Genomic DNA, 23,370 nt, shown 5'->3' with positions numbered 1-23,370 from the left:
CAAACTTGTTATGCAGGAGTAACTTCTCAGAAAAGAGGGAAAAGCCAGAAATTCATGGTTCCTTCCCAATACACAAATTTCTCTTTCCTCTCAGCCTACCACCTGTTACGGCGAGGATACCCTCAGTCACCTTTCGGAGGGAATCACATTCCTTCTGCCAGGATTCCATTTCCATTTTTGGACCTTCTTCCTGTTGGGCTGGACCTTCTCCACTGGCCTCCACATACTGCTTATCTTGCAGGCTGAAAGACAGTGGCTTCTTCAAGAAGTCTGAAGTCAGAGAGATGTGGCTCTGACTCCTAATCTGTTATTTACTGCATGTTTTGGGGCAAAACCCTTAGGCCCTTCTGAGTCATAGCGGAGGATAATAATGTTAGGTCTGTTGTAATGGAAGGTGCGCCACAGCAGAAGCTGCTCAGTCTATATGAGTTCCCTTCCCTAGAGGCCAACATCTATACAATGGCCACCTGCCCAAAGCTTTTATTCTTTGTTTTGGTATCTAAAAATAAACATTTATCACATGTATAAAAGTTATGCATGTATACTGTAGAATTTTGGAAAATACAAAAAATATCTTTTTTCTTGGCATACACAGTTTGGGGCATAGTCAACTTTATCCCCTAACCTCACTTCTGACTTAAACAATGGTCTCCTCCAATGGATTCCCCAAATCACTTTCGTCATGGCCCTTCTGCTAAGATAAACAACAGGGTCACTGTGGTTGAATATGGGATGAGAAATCCAATCCATCCCATTAGAAACTGGATTTGGTCCAAGAAGCTGCTGAAACACAGCCATCACATTTTCAGAAACTATTAATATGTAGGAGGCTCCCAACACACCCTGAGAGTACATTATGGCATCTTGTTTTGCTCTCACAACCTGTTGTGGCAATTGAGAGCAATCCCTAGGGCTGAGGAGAAATAGATGGTGCTGGTAGCCTTTAGCTTACAAGGTTCAAAATGTGGATAACTCCCAGTTCTCAGCACCAGGATCGACTTATGCAAATATACAAACAACTTATTTCCCAGTTTACAAAGTGCTTTTGTTCATTTAACACATACTCAAGGATTACTATCCGGTATTATTATGGCAGGCACTGAGTTGGATACAATGACAAGCTCCCACTGCACCATTACATCCCTCACACTCCATCTCAAAGACATATTCCTTGCCTAGAGGCAGCTTTTCTATAACTCACAATCCAAATAAAACGAGTCTTGGAGAAGTAAAGTGATTTGAACAGTCACACAAGTAGTGAGGGGAGTAGCCAAAACCAGAACCTAGTTCTCCGCTTCTTTCCTCAGCCCAACAGGAGTATTTACCTGTGTCCAGTGGAGAATTCTGCTTCTCTCTGTCTCAGACTTTCCAGTTGAACCTCCTTCTCTCTGCAGGCTGCCTGGGTCTCCTCCAGCAAACCCTCCAGCTCAGTCACTCTCTCCTGCAGCTCTGTGCTCTTCAACTCAGAATCCTTAAGCTGAGAGACAGAATCCCATGCTTAGATTAACAAACCAAAAACTGTCTGGTTATCTTAAAACATTTATAGTCCAGTTGCGAGTCCTGACATGACTTGGGATTTTCCTTTCAGGAAACCACAGGGTAACTGTATACCGCAGAGACTGAGAAAGTCCCCCTGGCCTGGCCACTCTGTGCTTGCCCCAGGTATGCCCAGACATTGCTGCTACCTGCTGACTCTGCTTCTGATGGTCTTCCAGGGTGGGCAGGTCAGCCAGGTAGCGTTCCAAGGTCTCAATACGTTGCTGCTTCTCCCGGTTCTGCTCTGATTCCTTCTGACATTTCTTTTTCAAATTATTGATATGTTTATCACGACCCTTGACCTGGGGAAAGAAATGTCAAGAATCTGTCTCCATTGACGCCTCTAGAACCCTGAACATAAACTTTTTTTGAACTTACCATTGTCTCTGTCCCTGGGGCTGTAAATGTTTTTCTACTGCAATGAAGGCAGGAAGCTGATCAAATTTTGCCTTTTGAGATTAGGGCATAAACTGCAGAGTTAACACACCTGAACTTTCCAATCAAGGAAGAAGGGTGCCCTGGACAGTTTTCAAAAATGTCCAAGCACTCATGCATAATGAAAAATCTGTCTGGTCTTTGTCCCAGGTTCCCGGGAGGTAACTTCTACTCTTAGAATTCCCCAAATAATAGGAGTGCCTTTGTTATTCAGAGTGGGCCAGTGCTAATGAGATAACTCAGAATGGGGGCTGGTCATCAGAAAGACCAATGGAGTTGAGTCCAACTTCCTGTGAGGAAGGCAAGAGAGTAGGAGATTGAGTTCAATAGTGCCTACATAACAAAACCCCAATAAAAACTCTGGACACTGAGGCTCAGTGGAGCTTCCTGGTTGATGAACACAAGGATGTGCTAGTAGGGGGACATGCCCTGAGATTTCACGGGGAGAATGCACAGAAACCCTGCTTTCAGGACCTTCCCAGACCTTGCCCTGTGTGTGTTATTTGGCTGGTCCTGATTTGTATTCTTTATGGTAAAACTGTAATCCTAAATATACCACTTTCTTGAGTTCTGAGTTGTTCTGGTGAATTACTGAACCTGAAAGGTTCATAGGAACCCCTGGATTTATAGACAGTTGGTAAGAAGAATGAGTGGCGTGGGGAACCCAGAACTTGCAGTTGGCATCTGAAATAAGCGCAGTCTCATCGATTCTCGACCTTTTGGCTAAGATCAAGTGAAATTCAGTGCAATCTTTTTGGGGACTCTGCCCTTAAACCTGTGGAGTCTGATGCTAACTCTGGGTGGTCTGCATCAGAACTGAACTGCAGAAGTATATACAATTTCCTTATAGACATACAACTAGTCTGGTCTGTTCTGGTTAATAGTCAATGCATTCTTTCCTAAACACCATACATGATATAAAGCTAAGCAGTCATCTGGGTTAATGAGACTACTGTAAACTCCTTGACAGGTAGGGCTGTGTCCATTTTTCTCATTATATCCCCAACACATAGCACGATGGTTGGCATAAAGCAGGCACTCAATCAAGATTTGTTACATGGAGACTTTTTTCTCCACTATTATGGCTTTTTCTTTGACTTATGAAAAAGGAAAAGAAAGCAGAGAAAAGTAAGGCAGATCTACTGATGCCAAAGAGGCGGCACAGGCCTAATTTAATCCAAAGATAAGACAGTACTAAGAGAGATCCCTGAAGATCAGCAAAAAGCTTTACCGAGGTACAATCTATACTCTTTAAGCTCAGAACCAGTGATTCTCACATTTTAATATGTATCAGAATAACCTGGGAAGCTTTTAAAAATGCTGATAACCAACTCTGAATTGAAAGAATGATGGACTGAACACAGATGTTTATCTTTTCTTCTTTCCAAAACATTTCTAAAATGACAGGAAGAAAATAAAGTATTAACTTTAAAAAGCCAACAGAGGCCCTGGTGAGAGTGGCTCAGCTGGTTGAGCATCGTCCCATGCACCAAAAGGTCGCCTTTTGATTCCCAGTCAGAGCACAGGGGTGGATTGTGGCTTGATTCCCAGTAGAGGGTGTGCAGGAGGCAGCAGAGCAAGTGTGGGAGCAATGTTTTTCTCTCATGTGTTTCTCTCTCAGTCAATGTCTCTCCCTCTCCCTTCCTCTCTCTCTCAAAAATCAATAAAAAATATATATATTTTAAAAAGTCAACAGAGGAGGAGACAAAGTATATGAGAGACTTCAATGTGTTTTCAGAAGAGGAAAGTGGATAGAGGGATAAATGACTTGGAGCAAAGGAGTTATAAGCTGCAGTGGAAGTTAAACTTTGAAAAACAATGTGCCCTTCACAACCCTCAAGAGCCTCTGTACTGAAGGCACCAGGTACTCTTGAGGCAGGTTATCAGCCAAAGACCTGAAAAATAGGGGGATTTATTGTAAGTCTATGTACAGGTTAACTGGATACCATCCTCACCCTAGGTTTCCCCAACAGGAGACTGGAGATTTAAGTCTCTGGAGAAATCAAACGAGAGATTCCAAACTCAGGGATATCAGTCACAGCAGAGTAAGAGTGAAGCTCTGGGTTGAAAATAAGTACAAGTAAAAATCAATGTACAGAACTGTGGGATTCTAAACCTAATCTTATTCTCAGTGTAAAGAACCTAAAGGCTAAAAGCATTCCCGCTCACAGCCGTCCCACCATGGAAAAAGCTGAAGATTCTTTTTCTAGAGAAAGATAAGACCTTCAGATACTGATATTTGAGGGTTCCCAAGTGAGGTGACAGTTTTAAGTCTGATCATACTACAGTAAAGTCCACCAGGCAACTACCATGAACCCAGAGCTTCCATCCAGCTTTTAAATACTTCCTTCTTAAATATGAGTATCCATTTATTCAAGGATCACCAAGACTCTAACATAAAAGACACCAAAACAAAATAAAAAGCACCCAAAGGAAATAAGAAACAACACTATAAGCAGATGCAGATATCCCAAAAGGTATAATCAATATAGTCAGAGAAATAAGATAATTGCATCCATGAAACAAAAACAGTGAAAAACAAGACCAGAACACTATTCAGAAATACAGAGGTATATAGCAGGAGAAAGAGAAGAGCTGAGGATGAATACCTTTGTGAAGTGGGCTGGGCACAGAATTACTAACTTTTATTATCAACATATTGGTATTTATTTACCTTAGATACATGTATTATTTAGATTCAAATTTCTTTTTTAAAAAGCCTCTAAATCCTTGCTGTACTAGTGGCATCAACATCACCTGGGAGTTTGCTAGAAATGCAGGCTCTCAGGCCCTCTCCCCTCCCAGAACTACTGAAACTGGATCTGTATTTTTAACAAGATCTCCAAGAAATTCTTTTTTATTTTTCCTAACCAAAACTCTAAATCTAATCTTAATCTTAAATCTAACCCTAGTCACATACCTAAGCTCAACCTAATCCTAACTCTAACACTAAATTATACCTAACCCTCTTGATAAACCTAATACTAAACCCTGACCCAAACACTAATCTAACTTCTACCACTAAGTGAAATTCTAACCTTATGCCTAAACTCATCCTAAAACTAACCCACCAGAACTCACCCACCAAACTAACCCTAAAACTAACCCACCAAAACTTAACCCTATCCCTAACTCTAACCCCAACCCTAACACTATACCTAACCTCAACCCTAACCCTAAAACACAAAATCTAACATGCCTAACCTCACACTAACCCTAACCCTGACCTTAAACCTAATCCTAACAGTAATGCCATACCTAAACTTCACCCTAACCCTAACCCTAATACTAATATACATAATCTTAACCCTAACCAAAATCCTAATCCAAACCTATACCTATCCTCAACACTAACCCTAACACTAATCATAGACCTAACTCAACTCTCTACCACTAACTTTAACCAGAAACATAACCCTATACTATCCTCAACCCTAACCCTGACCCTATTCCTATACCTAACCTTAACCCTAATACTGTAACTATAACCCTATACCCTTAACCCTATACCAAACTCAACCGTAATGCTAACTCAAAACCTAATGCTATACCTAACCTCAACCCTAACCCAATACTCACTTTCGCACCTAACTTTAACCCTACTGATATTATATTTAACCCTCTCTATAACCCTAACCTTATATTTTAACCTTATTCTTAAGCTAACTCTAACACTAACCCTACCAATATAACTAACCTCAATCCTAAACCTAATCCTAACACTAACTTCCATCTAAACTCAAACTGAAACCCAACCTTAACCCTAACCCTATCCCTGTACCTAACCTCAACTCTACACCTAACCTTCATCCTAAATCTTACCCTAATCTTAACAGTAACTTAACCCTATACCTAACCTCAATCATAACCCTAAACCTAGCCCAAACTAACCCTAACTCTATACCTAATCTCAACCCTAAGCCTTACTTGAAACCCAAACCTATACTTCGCCCTAAAACTAACCCTATACGTGACTCAACTCTAAACCTACTCTAACTCCAAGTGACTCTTAAACACATTAAAGTTTAAAGTTTAAGAAGCACTGCTCTATTGATTTTGATGCAAGTGGTCCAGAATTAAACATTACTAAACTGGCCCCCAAAGAACATCTGCATTAGAGCAAGCTGTGAACAGAACCAAAAGATTTTAAGTTAGCTCCTTCTATGATTACCAAGCTCACCCAAAGGCAATTCTAAGAGCACTTAAAAAACTCTCAAGCTGGCTACACACATGGAATTCTTCTCTCCTTTTTAGGTAGAGGAGAAACCAGGCGGAATTGTGTACATCTACCACAGGTATTTAAACATCTTGCAACAGCACCATCTGGTATGACTGCTCAGGCTGGTTTTCTACCCAGGCCAGCTGGTGGCCCACCACAACCTGGGGCAGTGAGGGTTTTATACTGTGGTAGTTTTGTGGAGATGAAACAGAAAGATGGAACTCCATTTCTAGGAGACCAGTCCTGCATGAGAAGTCAATGTAGGGTCTGACCCAACTAGCTCCTCCTGGTTCCAAGAATGGGGGCCAGAAAAGCTTAGAGTTTAGCAAGAGGGCTGTCAACTCCTTTGTGAATTAGAGAGCAATTAGCTCTTTAGCTCACCCTTTCTTCCTGTTTCTTCCCCTCCTCTGAATGCTTCTGCAGTGCCACTTTGAGTGACTCTCTGATGAGCTGGACTTCAACTTCTGAAGCAGCAAGTTTCCTTTCAAGCTCAATCTTTTCTTTGTTCAAGGCTTCTGTCTTCTGTGCAAATTGTGCACGTAAGAAAGTGTTCTCTCGTTGTAATTCCTGCAGAAAGAGTCTCAATATATCTATTCCTTACTCTTACAGTCCCATGTACCTTACTTATCCCACCAGACTTTGTGGTCAAATATCCTCTCTGAAAATTTCAAGCAGTGTTTCTCAAAATATGTTCCTAGGACTAACAAATTCTTGAGCCCAATTCCCAGCCCCACTGAATCAGAAACTCTGGGGTTGGGTCTCAACAATCTGATTTAAAAAGCCCTCCAGGCCCAGCCGGGCGTGGCTCAGCGGTTGAGCGTTGACCTGCGATCCAGGAGATCGGGGTTCGATTCCTGGTCAGGGCACATGCCCGGGTTGTGGGCTCGGTCCTTGATAGGAAGCATACAGGAGGCAGCCAATCTATGTATCGTGCTCACATCAATGTTTCTTTTTCTCCCTTTCCTTTCCTCTCTCTCTAAAGATCAAGAACAACAACAAAAACAAACAAACACAAAAGCCCTCCAGGTGATTCTGATGCACACTCACATTTCAGAACCACTGCCTTAAAGCAGTACCTGAGGAGTTATAATATAAAGGAAGGAACACAAGACAAGACATCAGAGGACCTGGGCTCAAGAGCTGAAGGCCTGGTTCTTCTTCACTCTTTCTCTACAGGATCTTAGGGAAGTTCTTCCTCTTTCTTGGGCCTCAATTTTTTTCATTAGTAAATTAGGGAACTGAACTAGATTTTATCTAAGGGTCCTTCTTGCTCTAACAATCTGATTCTGTAAGATAGAACAGTCTTAACAGGCCCACTAGATGGCAAAACCAGTACTATAATCTGTCTATACCCATTACTCAAAAGCCCAAATTGCAGAAAAGCTTGGTCAACAAAGCAGGCTTCTTCTAGAGTCACTGACCTCAGTGAGAATATGAGTTCCCTCAGTTGCTCCTAGACATAAAATATAAAAATTAAAATGGCTCTAAATACCCTATTACATCTGCCTCTTCTTCCATTTGGCCAAGGTTGGTAGACTTCTCAGAACATTACCCAACACAAGGACCTTACAATGTACCTTGCTCTGCCTCTCCTTTCTCCCAAGTATGTCCTGACACCAAAGTATCTGGACTTCCACCTGAGTCTACCCTCAAGCCTTTTCTGCCCCCACATGGTAAGGACAAAGGATGCTTTATAATTAGTACGCTTACTCTTTGAGGGCAGGGACACCTTACATCACTGGGTTTCTTTTCTATCTCCTAGATACCTAACAGTGCCAAGCATAACAAAGATACTGAATTATGACAAGTGCAATGCCAAACCAGCTGCCAATGCTTACCTGTAGCCTCAGCAAGCAGACATCCCCAAAGGGGGCAGGGCGGCCCAAAAGTGCACTGTGGACTTGTAGTTCACTCTCTCGCACTTTCTGCTCCAGCTGAGAGATGTGTTTCCTCTGCCTGCAAAAGCCAGTAGAATGGGGTCCAGGGTTCTGATACTAACCTACTTGCAAACATAAGCCCCCACTTTCCTAGATGGGTACAATCCATACTATATAAGTAAGCACCTTGGATAATGGACAGTACTGTTTTGCTGGAGGAACAAATGAGAAAGCTGAGGGGAAATGGGGAAAGATTAGCTGCAAAGGACTGGCTGCCCCCTTTAGGCACTTCCCACAGCCCCTGCAGATACACAACTGGTTTATCACATTAATCAGTTATAGGACTAGGCTGCTTATCAACCTAGCTCTACCATGAGGCAAGGAGTAAGCCTACACAGAGACTTCATTATCTGTCCTCGGTGGGGGCTGGGAAAACAGAAGCTGGCCCTATGGTACCCTCTGCTCTCTTACTTGTCAATGAGGAGCTCCTTTTCCTTCAGAAGGTGTTCATTACTGTTTAAGATGCTGAGCCACTGTGCTGGTTCTAACATGGGCAGTGAAGGAGCAAAAGCAGCAGGATGGTGGCAGGTGGCTCCATTCTGAAGCTGAAAGACAAGCAGATCCAAAGGAGCTTGATCTTGATCCAAAGGCACCTGAAAATACCTGAGCAGTACCAGGCTGGGTCTGCAGTCAAGGCTCACTTGGCTCAGACTAAGAAGGCCCAGTGTTTATGAAATAATTTTAACTCTGATGCATGACTGGAAAGAACCTGCCAGGGAGACTTCTGCCAACTGAACACAGCTCAGAAAGGCTCTAGTTTCTAAGAAAAGGTCAGTTATCTTTCATTATCTGGCAACAGAGGCAAACCAAGAGCGAAGATGTCCTCAACAACCAGGAAAACAGAGTATGTCCAGCTTCTTTCCTTCCCAGCCTTACGCAGCACAATAACTTTTTTTAAAAACACAAAACTGGTATAGTGGAAAAAGCACAGGGTTTCAAGGACAGTTTTTAAACCTAGCTCTGCCACTTAACCAGCTTTGTGACCCTGGACAGATTACTTATTCTAAGAACCTGGTAAATTTCTACATATACCTCATCGGGGTGCTATAAGGATTAAATAAGATTCTGAATGTAAAAGTACCTAGCCTAGTGACTTTTGAGGGTCTTCCTTTCTAACCCTCTACTTTGGAGAACCTATCTGGTGTTTGATTAGACCATCAATAGATTCAAGGGGATTCACAAGCCTCCATTTCCTTTCTATAAACATCTTCCCTCTTTTTACAAATGTTTTCTTTAGAGTCAAAACTTACAGGATAAAACCTATACAGTTCAAAGATCTGCAAAGAACCTGTGAAATACAAGGAAAGAAGGGTCTCTACCTGCATTTGCTCCATCTGTAAACGAATCAACTCCAGATGTTGCCGACAAGTGCTGAGCTCACAAGATCGCTCACGGGGATTCCAAGGGTCAGAATTTGGCTGCCACACCTGAGAGGGTAGAGGCTTGGAGAGTCCAGGAGCAGGCTGGATTCCCAAAGGGAGCAACCCATTGCTGCTAGGGTGTAGTCCATTCCGCTCACATACCATCCCACTGCCTGGTGCCTTCTTGGTCTCCGGCAACCCTTTGTATAACTCCTTGTTTGGGTCAGTTCTTAGGTTGTGGAAGTGGACTCTATAGCGAGGATCTGAATAAAGTGTCTCCACCATTGCTGACTGATTGAGGGTAGATTCCACACTGGGAATATCAAACTTCCTCATCTCTTCTTCTCTTTCATGGCCCACTGCTGGAAACCAAGGCTGCTCAATTCCATTCTCTCCAGCAGCACCACAATGATACATGAAATCCCTAGATAGGCCTGGAGAACGTTTCATTGCACCAAGGTCTCCATTTCTTGTCATCCCCACACTTTCAGTCAACCCTGACAAAGAGATTTTGGAGGAAGAGGGTCCAGCAGGTGTAGAATTTGGCTTGGCAGGAGAGGTCCCCAAAGTAGAAGGCATCACATGGGCTGTTGGAATGGTTACGTGGCTTTTGATGGGCTGGAAAGAAGGACCACTACTTGAGCTGCAAAAATCTGTGGAGAGAATAGTCTTCCGTAAGTCAAAATTGAAATAGCAAGCTTTTTTGAGTTGAGGTGCTATGTCAGATGTTCTCTGCCTATCCTAGGCCAGGGAAAAAGGGCATAAATATCACAAACAGCAGGCAGAAAGACACGACAGTCTAATTGGGAGATGTGTGTTCTAGGGTCTCAAATGCCTTTCACAACAAAAAGCAACACTGGCTTTACTTTCAACTTACACTCTATCCCTTGTATTTTAGTAAAACATCTTGCCAGTCAACAAACAAAGCTGAAAACTGAACTTTAAAAAAAAAAAAAAATCACTTACTTAAGGGAAATGGACTAGGTCCTACTCTTCTGGAAGCTGGGTACCTCTAAGCTATAATCCAATCTAAAAAAATATCCTTTCCAAGGTCTGCAAGAATCCTCTGTGACCTCCGAAAGCTCCCCAGTGAAGGTGAGAAATGAGTCTAAACTATCTGAAGAATAAGGCAAACCGGATAGTGCTGCTCTATATCCAAGGCAGGGAGTACAGCATCTGAATCAGGACTCTGTTCTCTCTCCCACACACCAGAAGCGACTGCCTGGATATGTGAAGTTATTCTTAGTAACTCTCAGGTTTCACTCTAGCACAGTGAGCACTCTCAAGTGGGTACACACTGAAATCTTCTATTTTATATTTTGCCTTTCAGTTACCCCTTTGTTTGTATCCAACTGGGAATTTTTCCCCTTTTCCTTCAGACTGGACTTACATTTCTTTTAGCTCCTACCTAATCTTGGGAGACAACTCTCTTACTAACCCTGCCGCGGAAGGTTCACATTTCTACGTATTTCCAACTTTCAAGTGGTACTCTGAAGAAGACAAGGTTATAGAACTAACATGCCAGGGTAGTGAGCTGCAAGCAAACAAGAAAACATACCTGTTATCTTCAACAGGCAGAAAATTGAGTAAAGGAACAAGGAATATAAATGTCTTCCCTTTTTAATTATGTCCAATATTCTTTTCCAAACCAAGCACACCTACCATAAAAAGAATGGATTACCAATCTGTTTCTGTTTTTTCTTTCCATCAACCAACAAAGAACACACTCAGGTAATGAGAACAGATACTATAACCCCTTCCTAGAATTATAGAGTATAGATGAGCTACCATCTTCTCCTATGAGTTTGTAAGCAGCTCTTTAAAAACTCAGGCAAACCAAATTATCCCTTATAATGTATGCAGAGTATCTAATTCCCTATACTCAGATGATTTGGGGGATATATAAAAAGCCATACTAAAAACAAGCAAACAAAACAAAAAACCAGTAATTTCTGGTAATACGCATCTGCCTCTCAGGACCAAGAAAGAAAGACATTTCAGAGTCAACAGATGTTTTTGATGTCCCACAACTTAAATATAGGACTAGTCAACAGGTAGACTGGTGATGATGAAGACTTCCAAGACTAATAAGCTCTCTACTTAAAATCCTCCATAAAAGCACCAGTATCCACTCTCTCCAATAGTCCCTGCTCCCAAAATATAATTTTGGAACAAAAGACAGTGAGATTGTGGCATACGAGGGGCTGCTACTATATTGAAGTTAGTAACACTCCTTCCATTCTCCATACACAGCACCACTCTCTCTCAAGACTCACCACATTCAGTTTTGAGCCCATAACACCCAAAGCAGTAATGCTAAAACCAAAGCCAAAAAGGTACCAACTGACCCAGGAGAATATAGTTTTTAAAAATTTTCTAGTGAGTGTAGACCACCTATGGATGATAGAAGAAAGTGAAACCTTTGTCAGCATTTGTCACTTGTCTATTGGGTTTGTTTATTTATATTAAGGAAATTGCCCAATTCTGACAAACTGCTGTAAAAGTCAAGTTACACCTTAAGTCTGGTTTGTGGTTCAGAACATTTTGAAACAAAATAGCAACACTTATTTTCAAAGGGGTCACTATCTTGCACAATTTTCAAAGGCTTTCAAAACTTAGTGTATGGGGTATGTTATTTTTATTTAGAGAAGTCTACAGTTCCCAAAATCATTGGGATTTTGTCACTTTAAGGATATATTTCTAAATCTCTCTTTTCCTCAACCACATCCCCCCCCCCCAAAAAAAAAAAAACCAACCAACCCACAACTCATTCTTTTTAGCAACCCTCCTTTCTTGGTAAGGGGTAGATTTAGCTATTGCTAAACCTTGATCACTTTGTCTGAACTAAGCCAGTGACTATTTCAATCTTTAGCAAAGAGCTGAAAGCTTTCTGAGCTCTCCAATATCCACCTCTATCCTGTCGCTTGTGAATGTTCAAGGTAAAACACCTTAGTGGAGAATGGAATCAAAACCAAGCCTGTTCAATTTACAGATGCATCAATGAACTATATTTCATAGCAGTCATAAGGGTTCTTGTCAACTGCACTCCAAATAAACCAAGCCAGATTCATGAACAAAATGAGCAAGAATTAAGATTAAGATAAGGACCATGGTACATAACAAACATGGCAGAAAAGACATCTTGGATTCTTTAAAAAACTTCTAGACCAATGGCTTTGGCCACTACATCAAGGTTACAATTTAAAAAGAATGCACTACAAAGAAAATATGTATAGCTTCCCAAAGGAATAAAAAGCACACCGTCACACATACAATCTGTGTTACAATTTGACTGAATAAATACAGCTAGTCAATTCAATTGGGGGGGGGGGGGGAATCTAGACTACTGTTTGATTTTTAAAAAGACTTATTAAAATGAAAAAAGATCCCATAACTGCACAGGTAAATAAAACTTTAACAAGTCATAACTAAACTGACAGTAACACTTTTAATTATACAAGTGATGGAAAAAATACTACAGTTGGGAGACCCAAATCTGATAACCAGGTGTGTGACATCAGGCAAGTTAATTACTTAATCCCTCAGGGAACTGTTGCTATTCACCAGCAAAAAAGAACTGGATTTCATTTTTAAAGTCCTGTCTACCTCAAAATCTATGATTTAACTCTACTGTATATTTACTGAGTATTGGGCCAATATACATACAGCTATCAAAAAATTAAAATTAAATGCCAGGTATTTGAAGTCAGTATTAGTAGTAGATGTGTTTGGGGTTTTTCCTTTTCATTACTCTTTTATTTTTTCCAGACATTTCTATTAAAAAACACACAAAACAAACAGCTTTACTGAGATATAATTCACATACTATACAATTCTCCAACTTGGAAGTGTTCAATTCAGGGGTCTTTAATACATATTCACTGAGTTGTGTAACCGTCCCTACAATCGATTTTAGGATATTTTTATCACCCCAAAAAGAAAACGCTTACCCTTTAACAGTCATGCTTCATTTCCCCTAACTTCCCTACCCTGAAGCAACTACTGATCTACTTCCTATCTCTATATTGATTGGCCTATTCTGGTCATTTCATGTAAATAGAATCATACAATAAGTGGTCTTTTGTGTCTGGCTTTTTTCTTTTTTTTTTAGGGACAGCATAAACATAGACCCCCAGTACCACAAATTATGTAGTCCAATTCCCCACATTCGGGAAATCGCAGGGGTCAGCGCATCTGGAATGCAATAAGCTTCGCCCAGGGAAAACCACCATCCTGATCATGGTCTCTCCCCTGCCAGGTAAGTATGTGTGTCTGGCTTTTTTCACTCAGCATAAATATTTTCAAAGTTCATCCATTTTGTAGCACGTGTCAGTACTTCATTTCTTTTTATTGCCAAATAATTTTCTATTGTATGGATATATTACATTTTATTATCCATTTGCCAGTTAATAGACATTTTTGGCTACTATAAATAATGTTACTATAAACATTTGCGTACAAGTTCTTGTGTGGACGTATGTTTTCATTTCTCTTGGGTATATACCTAGGAGTAGAACTATTGAGTCACAAGGTAACTAACTCCATGTTTAACCTTTTGAGAAACTGCCAAATTGCTTTCCAAAGCTGCTGTAACATTTTACATTCCCACTAGCAATGTATAAAGGTCCCAATTTCTCTACGTTCTCACCAACACTTATCATCTTTTTGATCACCAACACTTTTTATTATCTTTTAATTATAGCGGGTATCACATCTGTTAAAGTACCAAAGTGACCAGCTTTGTGACTTTAGTCAACTAATTTAAAACACTTTGAAATTCAGTTTCTCATCTGTAAAACGAAATAAAATATTTCATAGAGTTCTTAAAGGCATTAATGAAAAAATATTTTAAAAATTTAGTACAGCCCAGCCAGGCGTAGCTCATCGGCTGAGCATCAACCTAGGATCCAGGAGATCATGGTTCGGTTCCCGGTCAGGGCACATGCCTGGGTTGCGGGCTCGATCCCCAGTGGGGGGGGTGCAGGAGGCAGCCAATCAATGACTCTCTCTCACCACTGATGTTTCTACCTCTCTCTTTGAAATCAATAAAAGATATATTTAAAAAAAAATTTAGTACAGTATCCACCACAAAGTATTTACTAAATAGTAATTATTATCATTAGGTCCTTTGCCCTCTAGGAACTTACCATCTAAATAAAAAACAAAATACTCTTGTAAAGTACTGGGGGCAGTTATTATTTTAAGTGCAAAAACAAGGAGCAGAAACAATAAACATATAAGGTAGTAAAGAGGAATATCAGTAATGGGTGGACGGATGGGAAAAGTCTTGTCAGACACCCCATTAAATAACACCACCAGAGCTGGGAGGGGCAAGAGGAAGTGGGGACAACACAAATGGGCCCAGATTAAAGAGACTCAGGTAATAAAGACAAAAAATGTTCTTCACTTTTATAGCATAGTAAGATAAGAGACCTGGTGACAGTAAGAATTATGTTTAAATAGGTAGGACAGGGCCAGATCACAGAACTGAGGCTTATGAATTTTATCCTGCAAATAATGGAAACAATTGAGGATTGCAGAAAAGGGAAACTATGAAATCAGGCTTTTAGAAAGATTAATATGGCAGTAGAGGGAAAGATCTGAGAAAAGATTAGAAGTTGTTTGGAATAGGACAAAGAAGAAATTGAGAGGAAGGGACCAGCTGTGAGAAGCATGAAGTAAGAAGAATCAAGCACACTCCTTCCTGAGTGGACTGACTTATGAATATTCTGGAAATGACAATATACCTGGAACACAATCAGAAAATATCAATACATATCGGTAATCAAATCATTAATCCAAACTTACCCTCCACCATGTCTGAGCATGATGTGCCAATGGCTGTGTCCCCACTGTCAGCAACACTTGAACAGCGGCTGAAGCGGCTCCGAAAAGCCTCCGAGATAACTGGAGTCTGCCATTCACAACCCAGAGAACTGCTTTTCTGAATCACATTGGAACCTGAAACAAGTGGCATTTCTAACTTTAAACTAGCTGATATAACCCCACAAGACAGTTTTTAAAAAAATCACTTCGCCTGGCCAGGCATGGCTCAGCGGTTGAGCATCGACCTAGGATTCAGGAGATCGCGGTTCAACCTCCCATCCAGGCACATCCCCGGGCCGGGTTGTGGGCTCCATCCCCAGCTGGAGGCGTGCAGGAGGCAGTGGATCAATAACGACTCTCTCATTATTGATGTTTCTATCTCTCTCTTTCCCTCTCCCTTTCTCTTTCTGAAATCAATAAAGATATATTTTTTAAAAAATCACTTAAACTTATGAACAGCAGCACCCCATCCCTTTCTCTCTCCTGCGTCTATTTCAGCAACTCTGAGTTTGTTATTTATTTATTTTTAAATATATCTTTATTGACTTCAGAGAGAGGGAGGGAGAGAAAGAGAAACATCAATGATGAGAGAGTCATCATTGATCGGCTGCCTCCTGCATGCCCCCAACTGGGGATGGAGCCTGCAACCCGGGCATGTGCCCTGAACGGGAATCGAACCTGACTCTCCTGGATCCTAGGTTGATGCTCAACCACTGAGCCATGCCCGGCCAGGCTGAGTTTGTTAATTTTAAATGGAAATAGCATGAGAGGTGAGAATGTTCAAAGACAGAACCAAGACCTACCAAGAATCTAGGAGTACTAAGACAAAAACAATAATATTTAATAGCAGCTACCATTTTCTGAAAACTAGAAGCACAGCACTTTACAAACATGATCTCATCTACCTACTTACCGAAAAGTATTATCATATTAACACCCCTATTTTACAGAGGATAGAGCTGAGATTTGAACCCAGGTTGTTCTAATCCCAATACCCACATTCTTTCCTCTTACAAGGTTTCTCAACAGGTGCTTTAGCATCCTGGGCAAGATAATTCATACATTGCAGGATGGTTTAGTATCCCTGGTCTCCATCCACTAAATGCCAGGAGCAGCTCTCACCCCATCCTACCAACGCTGTGAAACTTGAAAATACCCCGTATATTTCCAAATGCTCCCTAGGGTAAAAGGAAAACCACTGCTTAACTAAACCACAGTACCCTCATTCAACCGCAGGGTGAATCCGATCAAAGTAAGTCTTAAAAGTCAATCTGTCCGGTCAGGCGTGGCTCAGCAGTTCAGCATTCACCTAGGATCCGGGTCTCGGTTCGATTTCTGGTCAGAGCACATGCCCAGGTTGCGGGCTCGATCCCCAGTAGGGGCGTGCAGGAGGCAGCCTGATCAATAATGTCTCATCATCGATGTTTCTCTCTCTCTCCCTTCCTCTCTCTGAAATCAATAAAGATATTATTTTTTTAAAAGTCAATCTGAAGAGCTTTTGAGAGCAATGCAAAAAACAAACAAAAACAAAAGAAAAAACCCCAAAAAACAAAACCCACTAAAATTTCTGAGTGGGTAAGATACAAGACTGATAAAACTTATCTGACTTTATTATTTTGCTGTTCAAGGGCTGGTAGGTAGGAAGTGTTCAATAAATACTTGATTTACTAATGTACTAGCAAAGACTTAAATTCAAATTATTTATTTTTTTAAAAAAAATTTAATGACTTGAGAGACAGAAAGAAACACAGATTTGTTGTCCCACTGAGTTATGCATTCATTGGTTGATTCTTTTATGTGTCCTAACAGAGGATGGAACCGCAACCTTGGTATATCAGGATGGCACTCTAACCAGCTGAACTACCTGGCCAGGGCTCAGATTATTTTTTTTAAAACCACTACTTCTTCTAAGTTGTATCTGATGAACCATGTAAGCAAACAAACAAACAAAAAGGTAATGGCAGCTACTTATTCATTTAAAGTATCAGAGTTTAAGTTGAAATCAGAATATATGGTTCTACAGACTCTCTGATCTAGTAGGAAGCCAATAATATTTGAATACAGATTATATTATTCCCTTCTTCCAAGCTAATTCCCTCTACTTTTGCTCCCTTTTTGCTACCCTTACTTCTGTTTTCTACGGAAGGAAACCTGATTTTACCCAAAGACTCCTTTTATCCTTTGGGTCACAATGGAGTGGACTGTCTGATTTGAAAGAATCTATACGCACACAGTAATCTGTTAAAAGTCTTTTACTGATTTTTTTAGAGAGAGTAAGGGAGAAAAAAACATGGATGTGAGAAAGAAACATCAATTGGTTACCTCCCATACGCGCCCCCAACTGGGAATCAAACACACAGCCTGCGCATGTGCCCTAACCTGGAATCAAACCCTCCACTTTTTGGTGTATGGGACGATGTTCCAACCAACCAAGTCACATTGGCTAGAGCTATAATAATCTTTAATAAAAGACATAGCCAATAATCAGAGCTTCTGATCAGCATAAGATTAGCCAGTGTTAACTATACTATATTATTGTAATTCTAGCCAGAAACAAAGAAATTTGAGCTCTTGGTGAGTCTATATAGTGTTCTCTCTCTAGTTAGTGTACAATTTACCAGGTCTTTTAAAATAGAACTGATTGAGGACCTGTATTACCATGTTCCTGGCCTCCTACTGGAAACCACTCTGTTACTACTACTAATCTTCCATCCTTCACTACTACCACTTTTTCCATGCACCCACTCCATACATCAATTCTAAAAGTATATATCTGCTAAAATAAAAGTATGTTTTGGTGTAGTTATAGAGGCTTATGCTTATTTCAAAATTCAAGTTTGAAAGCTGAAATCTTCTTATGTTTTGTCTCATGTCCTATCAGTAGCATTAAATCATTATTAATCAAATGAAAGACTACTGAAAACAAAGCCATAAAAAAAGTAGCTGAGCTTTGTTAGGAATTCCAAAAACTTGCATTACACACACAATTATCATACGAAATTCTACAATCCAGCCCTAAGAAAGTGCATGTCACATAACAGGTATTCATATATTTGCTGAATAAAACTTAAATTGATTCAGCAAATGCTTTTCAAAGTGCCTACTACATGCAAGGCAGTGCACCTAGAATAGAAATACAGTGGTCCCTCGGTTTTCTAATGTAATCCACTCCGGGAGACCGCAAGAGTTCTGAAACGTTCAAAAACTGAGGGATCCACAGCTGACAGCTGGGCCTCAGGATCTTGCCCCCAGTGGAAGCTGTGTGGCGTGTTCGACTTCCGAGGTGTATTCGAAAACCGCAGCATTTACTTCCGGGTTTATGGTGTTCGTAAATCGAAATGTTCGTCAACAGAGATGTTTGAAAACCGACGTACCACTGTATCTACAAAATGTCTGCTTTAAGGCACTGTGGGAGTTTAAAGTTAAATAAAACACAGAGTTAAAAAGGATACCCTATATCCTTTTCTTCATAAATACGAGAGAATTTAAAGTTATTTCTAAAATGCTACTTCCTATTTAAATGTACCACAGCTATCCAATGTGTATTGTGTATATGTATTTATATATGTTTAATACATATACTTAATATATCCTTTTAGTGAGTCTACTGAGCTTTTAAAATCTTGTCAATCCATTCTAGAGATAAATTCCTGAGTCTCTAGTAGTGACAATACAACTGAGACTGTTGGCATTCAAGAATTCCAATCTGTGGGCTAGCAGATGACTGACCCACCCACAGGACTACAAAGACAACATAGAACACAGTAATTTATGCCATGTTTTTCTGATTTCAAATAGAACTATGTTCCAAAGTCATTCTGTTCCAATCCTTTGTGTCCTCCCCTCTCAATCAATCACGTGGTCGTGTTGGAAGCCATATAGGACCAGAGATAAATAGTTGTTCTCTTGGAGAGACCTTTTTTTCTATTCAATATAGCCCCATGTTATTTTTACTCCTTTAATACCAGCATCTCAGTGAATGCTTGCATGTTCAGTATGCCCTTTAAAGGAAATTTCTGTTATGAAATAACAGAACAAAGGTCAGAATTTACCCAGAAAACTTTTGACTACTCACCTGGTGAAGTGGCATGAGAATTTCTCTCACTTGGATATTTTTCCTGCATGGCCATTGACACAGTTTATTTGAGCCAACTGTAGAATGAAGGAGCAACCAGTCAGATCTCTCCACTGTCTTTTAATTCCCTGTAACTTACTCCCATTCAACTGAAATGATCAAAATCACACAGAGGGTTCAAGGATTCTTCCACATGTTTATTCCTAAGGATATTTTTTAAGGCAAAACAACTCCCAATACTCCACACCCCACTTTTCTTTCTAAAGCAAGGAGAGAAAAACCTAGAACCAACACTGATTCTACATTGTCCTAGAACCCCCTCCAATTGTTGCAAAAATTATAAGTAATAATACTTTTAATAAACTTTGCCATGGATCTTCTTAGCCATGGGAGCAGGATGGGCGGGTGGGGTGGAAAAAGAACTAAATAACCAAACCAATAATTAAGTATTATGGCTTCAATTATGATTAACATAAACAAATTCCCTGATTCTTCCAGTAATGAGAGTTAGTCACATGATGCACAAAGATAGAATTCTTGGTCATTAGCAGAATCCCAGTCCTTAGCTGGGAACATGAGGTTTTCTTCTCATTGCTCCACTCCTTAAAACATTTATATTTACTCTAATGTAGGTTCTGAGAATTCAGCATAAGTCTGATTACTATCTGTGTAAGCAAAAGCTTTAATTAACTGTAACTAATAATAGCAAATAATAATATCTTATATTTGCATAATACTTGAGAGGCAGTACAGAGGAGTGGGTCACAATATGGATTTTTTTAAGACTATTTTATTTATTTACTTTATTGGCTTTTTGAGAGAGGAAGAGAGAGGGAAAAAGGAAGAGGGAGAAAGAGAGAAACACAGATGTGAGAGAAACATAGATCAATTGCCTTCTGTCCACCCCCTACCGGGAATCGAGCCCAAAGGCTGGACATGTGCCCGACCAACTGGGAATCAAACCAGCGACCTTTTGGTGCATGGGATGACACTCAACCAACTGAGCTACACCAGCCAGGGCTCACAGTATGGACTCTTGATCAGACAGCTTGGGTGTGAAGCCTGACTTAGCAATTTATCTGCTGTATAACTAGGTTAAATTTCTCTCTGTTCTTCAGTTCCTTCATATAAAAATGAAGATAAAGACAGGACCTAATTCATGCTAATTCATTTAGAATTAACTTACAACAGTCCCTGACACATATTAAGGGCTTTATTAATGTTATTTTAATTATACATGTCAATAAAAAGTGGCACAGTACGGTCCCTGAAAGATAAAATATAAATGTGGAAACTTTGAATTCATAAGAGTCAGCAAAGTGTTTGGGACAAACTGCTGAAAGAACAATTCTTAGAGGTAAAATTAAAACTTTGGAGGGAAAAAAAAGCTATATAGTACTATTTCTCTAATGTACTTTACTGACCTCTACAGTTTTCTCTTAGTAACAACTACCCAAACCCTCACTAACTCACTGCATTTACAACAGAAATCCCAGGTCTTCACATACTGGGTAAGAGAAGTTTTGCTCAGTAATAAAAGCTTCAATTTATGGCTAGTATCATTCAATGTGTTAATGGTGACACAAAAAGTTTAGATTACCTACCTCTAGTAATACCAGTCAATATTAAAATCCTTTTCTTCACCCCCTTCTTTAAAGTAGAACAAAATGACAGGCCCACTGGATTCTGAGACCTTTCCAAATTTAGATAAATTGAAATAGAATGACAAAAGAACTTTCAGTTAAACAAAGAGTTACCTTATGACTCAGCAGTTCCACTCCTAGATATATAATATATTCAAAAGAAATAAAAACAGAGGCCCACATAAAATCTTATACGTGAGTACTCATAGCTGCATTATTTATAATAGCCAAAAAGTAGAAATGTCCACCAACTGATGAATGGTCCCCGGTTTGATTCTAGCCAGGGGCATGTACCTCAGTTGCAGGTTCCAACTCCAGCCCTGGTCCCAGAGGCAACCAATCCATGTGTCTCTCTCACATTGATGTTTCTCTCTCCCCCACTCTCTCTGAAAAGCAATGGGAAAAAATATCTTCGGGTGAGGATTAAAAAAAAAAGGTAGGAGTGAATGGAGGCAGACAGAAAAAAAGTGACCAGCATTGATGGCTTCTACCTTCAACGCCTTTTAAACTACAGAAATATTCATTCATTCAATAAGTTTGCATGTGTTCAGTACTTAATCAAGCACTGAGCTAAACACTCTGTAGGAATTATGTCTTATGTTTAATGCTCATCAAACCTATGAGGTAGTTAGAATTATTATCCTCATTTTCTGGATGAAGAAATAAAAATTGAGAGGTGAAGGTTATATAGCTAGGAAGAGGCTTCACAGCCAGGACTCTGCTCTAATGTTACAGGAGTCTAATCAGTATTCTTTCTGTGTGTCACAAAGAGAAATAAAGTAAGTTCTAAGGCACTATAAATTGAAGTTTCTGCCTCAGACACAGCCAGATCTGCAAGCTCCAGAGCAGATAGGAGCAGGGATAGCTCATGTAACTTACTTTGGCCTTGGTCACCACCCAGGCTCTATTTCCCAAGTTGCTACTCAAAAATTAAATTTTGACTGTTATAAGTATTTTTCCCCTTGAAGAATTTTAATCTTAGTGTGGAACGTCACACTTGGCAGCTGTTGAGAGAACCACAAGACAGAAGAAGATTTGTAGGGATATACAGACAGCTGACACAGACACATTAAGAATCTCACACCATCACACTGTTTTCATGGACTTGATTATTCATTAAATCAGATCTAAAGGGAAGCCAAAACTTGCCAAGAAATTGCCTTGACAAGAACAAGTTCTGAAACATTATAAAATAGACAAGGCCTAAGGACAACTAATGAGGCATAGTTATCTTACTTATCTAGTATCACCACTCCTCTCTACCTAGCACACAGTATTCAATTCATTAACCAAAATTTACTGACTACTATTTGCCTAGCTATATGCCATGTGTTGAAAATATATTGGTGTAAAAGACAAACAGGGCTCTGACCTTCCCAGTTTAATATGATGAAGCAAGTATTAAATACCCTCTATTGAACAAGTAAGTTTTAACACACACTAAAAGCACCAGCTCCTCCCTGCCTAGAGCAGGGTTCCTCAATCTCAGTATTACTGACATTTTAGGTGGGATAAGTCCTTGTTGTGGAGGCAGTGCTGTACAATGTAGGATGCTTAGCAGCAACCTTGACTTCTACCCACTGGATGCCAGGAGCAATCCCTGAGTTGTGATAATCAAAAAATCTCCAGACGTTGTCAAATATCCCCAAGTGCTGTCGGTCCCCTAACTTTGATTTTTCTATTCTTTCTTCAAATCTCAGCTCAAACTTCACTTCCTCAGGGAGAGCTCCCTGTCCTCTCACACTACATCCACGCCTTCGATTCTGTGCTCTTCCTTACTCTACTCGGTGCTAACCGAGTAATTACCCGCTTAGCATCTACTTTCTCTCGGGACTGTGCGCTGTATGAAAGGACACTGCCTCCCGCCGTCCAAATGGCACAGGACAGGGCCTGTCCTTTACACAGGTACAGCAACTGCTGTGGCGTGAAGGACGGAGTAGAAACCATGGCGATAAACACCGAAGGGGCGTGTGTGGAGCATTATATTAAGAAGCCCAAGCAGTGAGAGGCTAAGGGGGACGGCTTAGTTGCTATGCGCATGCGCTTTCGCTCTCCCACGCCGTCTCCCCGCCCCCCCCCCACCCCGCAACCCCTAGAGGTAGGTAGGTCGTGCGTGTCTGAGGCTCCTCCAAGGTTTCCCAAGGTGAGGTAGGGTTTGTCAGTCCGACGGAGGTCCCCGAGGAGAGGAGGACTTACGTGTGCCAGAAAGCGGGCGACGAAATGCCTCACTCAGGGACACCAACTGCGGCCACCACGTCGGCCACAGGCAGCGATCCCGTCGCTCAGCTCTCCCAACGGCCGTTACACGCCCGCCTGGCCGCGCGCCTCAGAGCGCGCC

General features: G+C 40.7%; 1 protein-coding gene across 6 annotated transcripts in view; it reads right to left on the bottom strand.

Annotated features, from left to right (window-relative positions):
* The window catches only part of CEP85 (centrosomal protein 85), a 30,155-nt gene extending 6,785 nt beyond the window's left edge, over positions 1 to 23,370 (bottom strand). Inside the window, exons 1-11 of one of the 6 annotated variants that reach the window (XM_081144791.1) lie at positions 23,229 to 23,332; positions 19,390 to 19,466; positions 15,297 to 15,449; positions 11,047 to 11,146; positions 9,447 to 10,141; positions 8,539 to 8,672; positions 8,029 to 8,146; positions 6,572 to 6,757; positions 1,686 to 1,838; positions 1,326 to 1,477; positions 131 to 242 (exon numbers count right to left, since the gene is read on the bottom strand). In XM_081144791.1, the coding sequence (XP_081000917.1) occupies positions 131 to 242; positions 1,326 to 1,477; positions 1,686 to 1,838; positions 6,572 to 6,757; positions 8,029 to 8,146; positions 8,539 to 8,672; positions 9,447 to 10,067 (1,476 nt within the window). In that variant the 5' untranslated portion in view covers positions 10,068 to 10,141; positions 11,047 to 11,146; positions 15,297 to 15,449; positions 19,390 to 19,466; positions 23,229 to 23,332. Of the gene's footprint in view, positions 1 to 130; positions 243 to 1,325; positions 1,478 to 1,685; positions 1,839 to 6,571; positions 6,758 to 8,028; positions 8,147 to 8,538; positions 8,673 to 9,446; positions 10,142 to 10,454; positions 10,692 to 11,046; positions 11,147 to 15,296; positions 15,450 to 19,389; positions 19,467 to 20,993; positions 21,083 to 23,228 lie in introns of those variants that run through there. The other 5 variants (XM_081144786.1, XM_081144787.1, XM_081144788.1 and 2 more) reach the window with 5 other exon arrangements.

The sequence above is a fragment of the Miniopterus schreibersii genome (assembly GCF_964146895.1).
Source record: "Miniopterus schreibersii genome assembly, chromosome: 8".
Taxonomy (NCBI): domain Eukaryota; kingdom Metazoa; phylum Chordata; class Mammalia; order Chiroptera; family Miniopteridae; genus Miniopterus; species Miniopterus schreibersii.
Note: the sequence above shows the minus strand (reverse complement) of the source record. Positions and strands in the feature narration are given on the sequence as shown.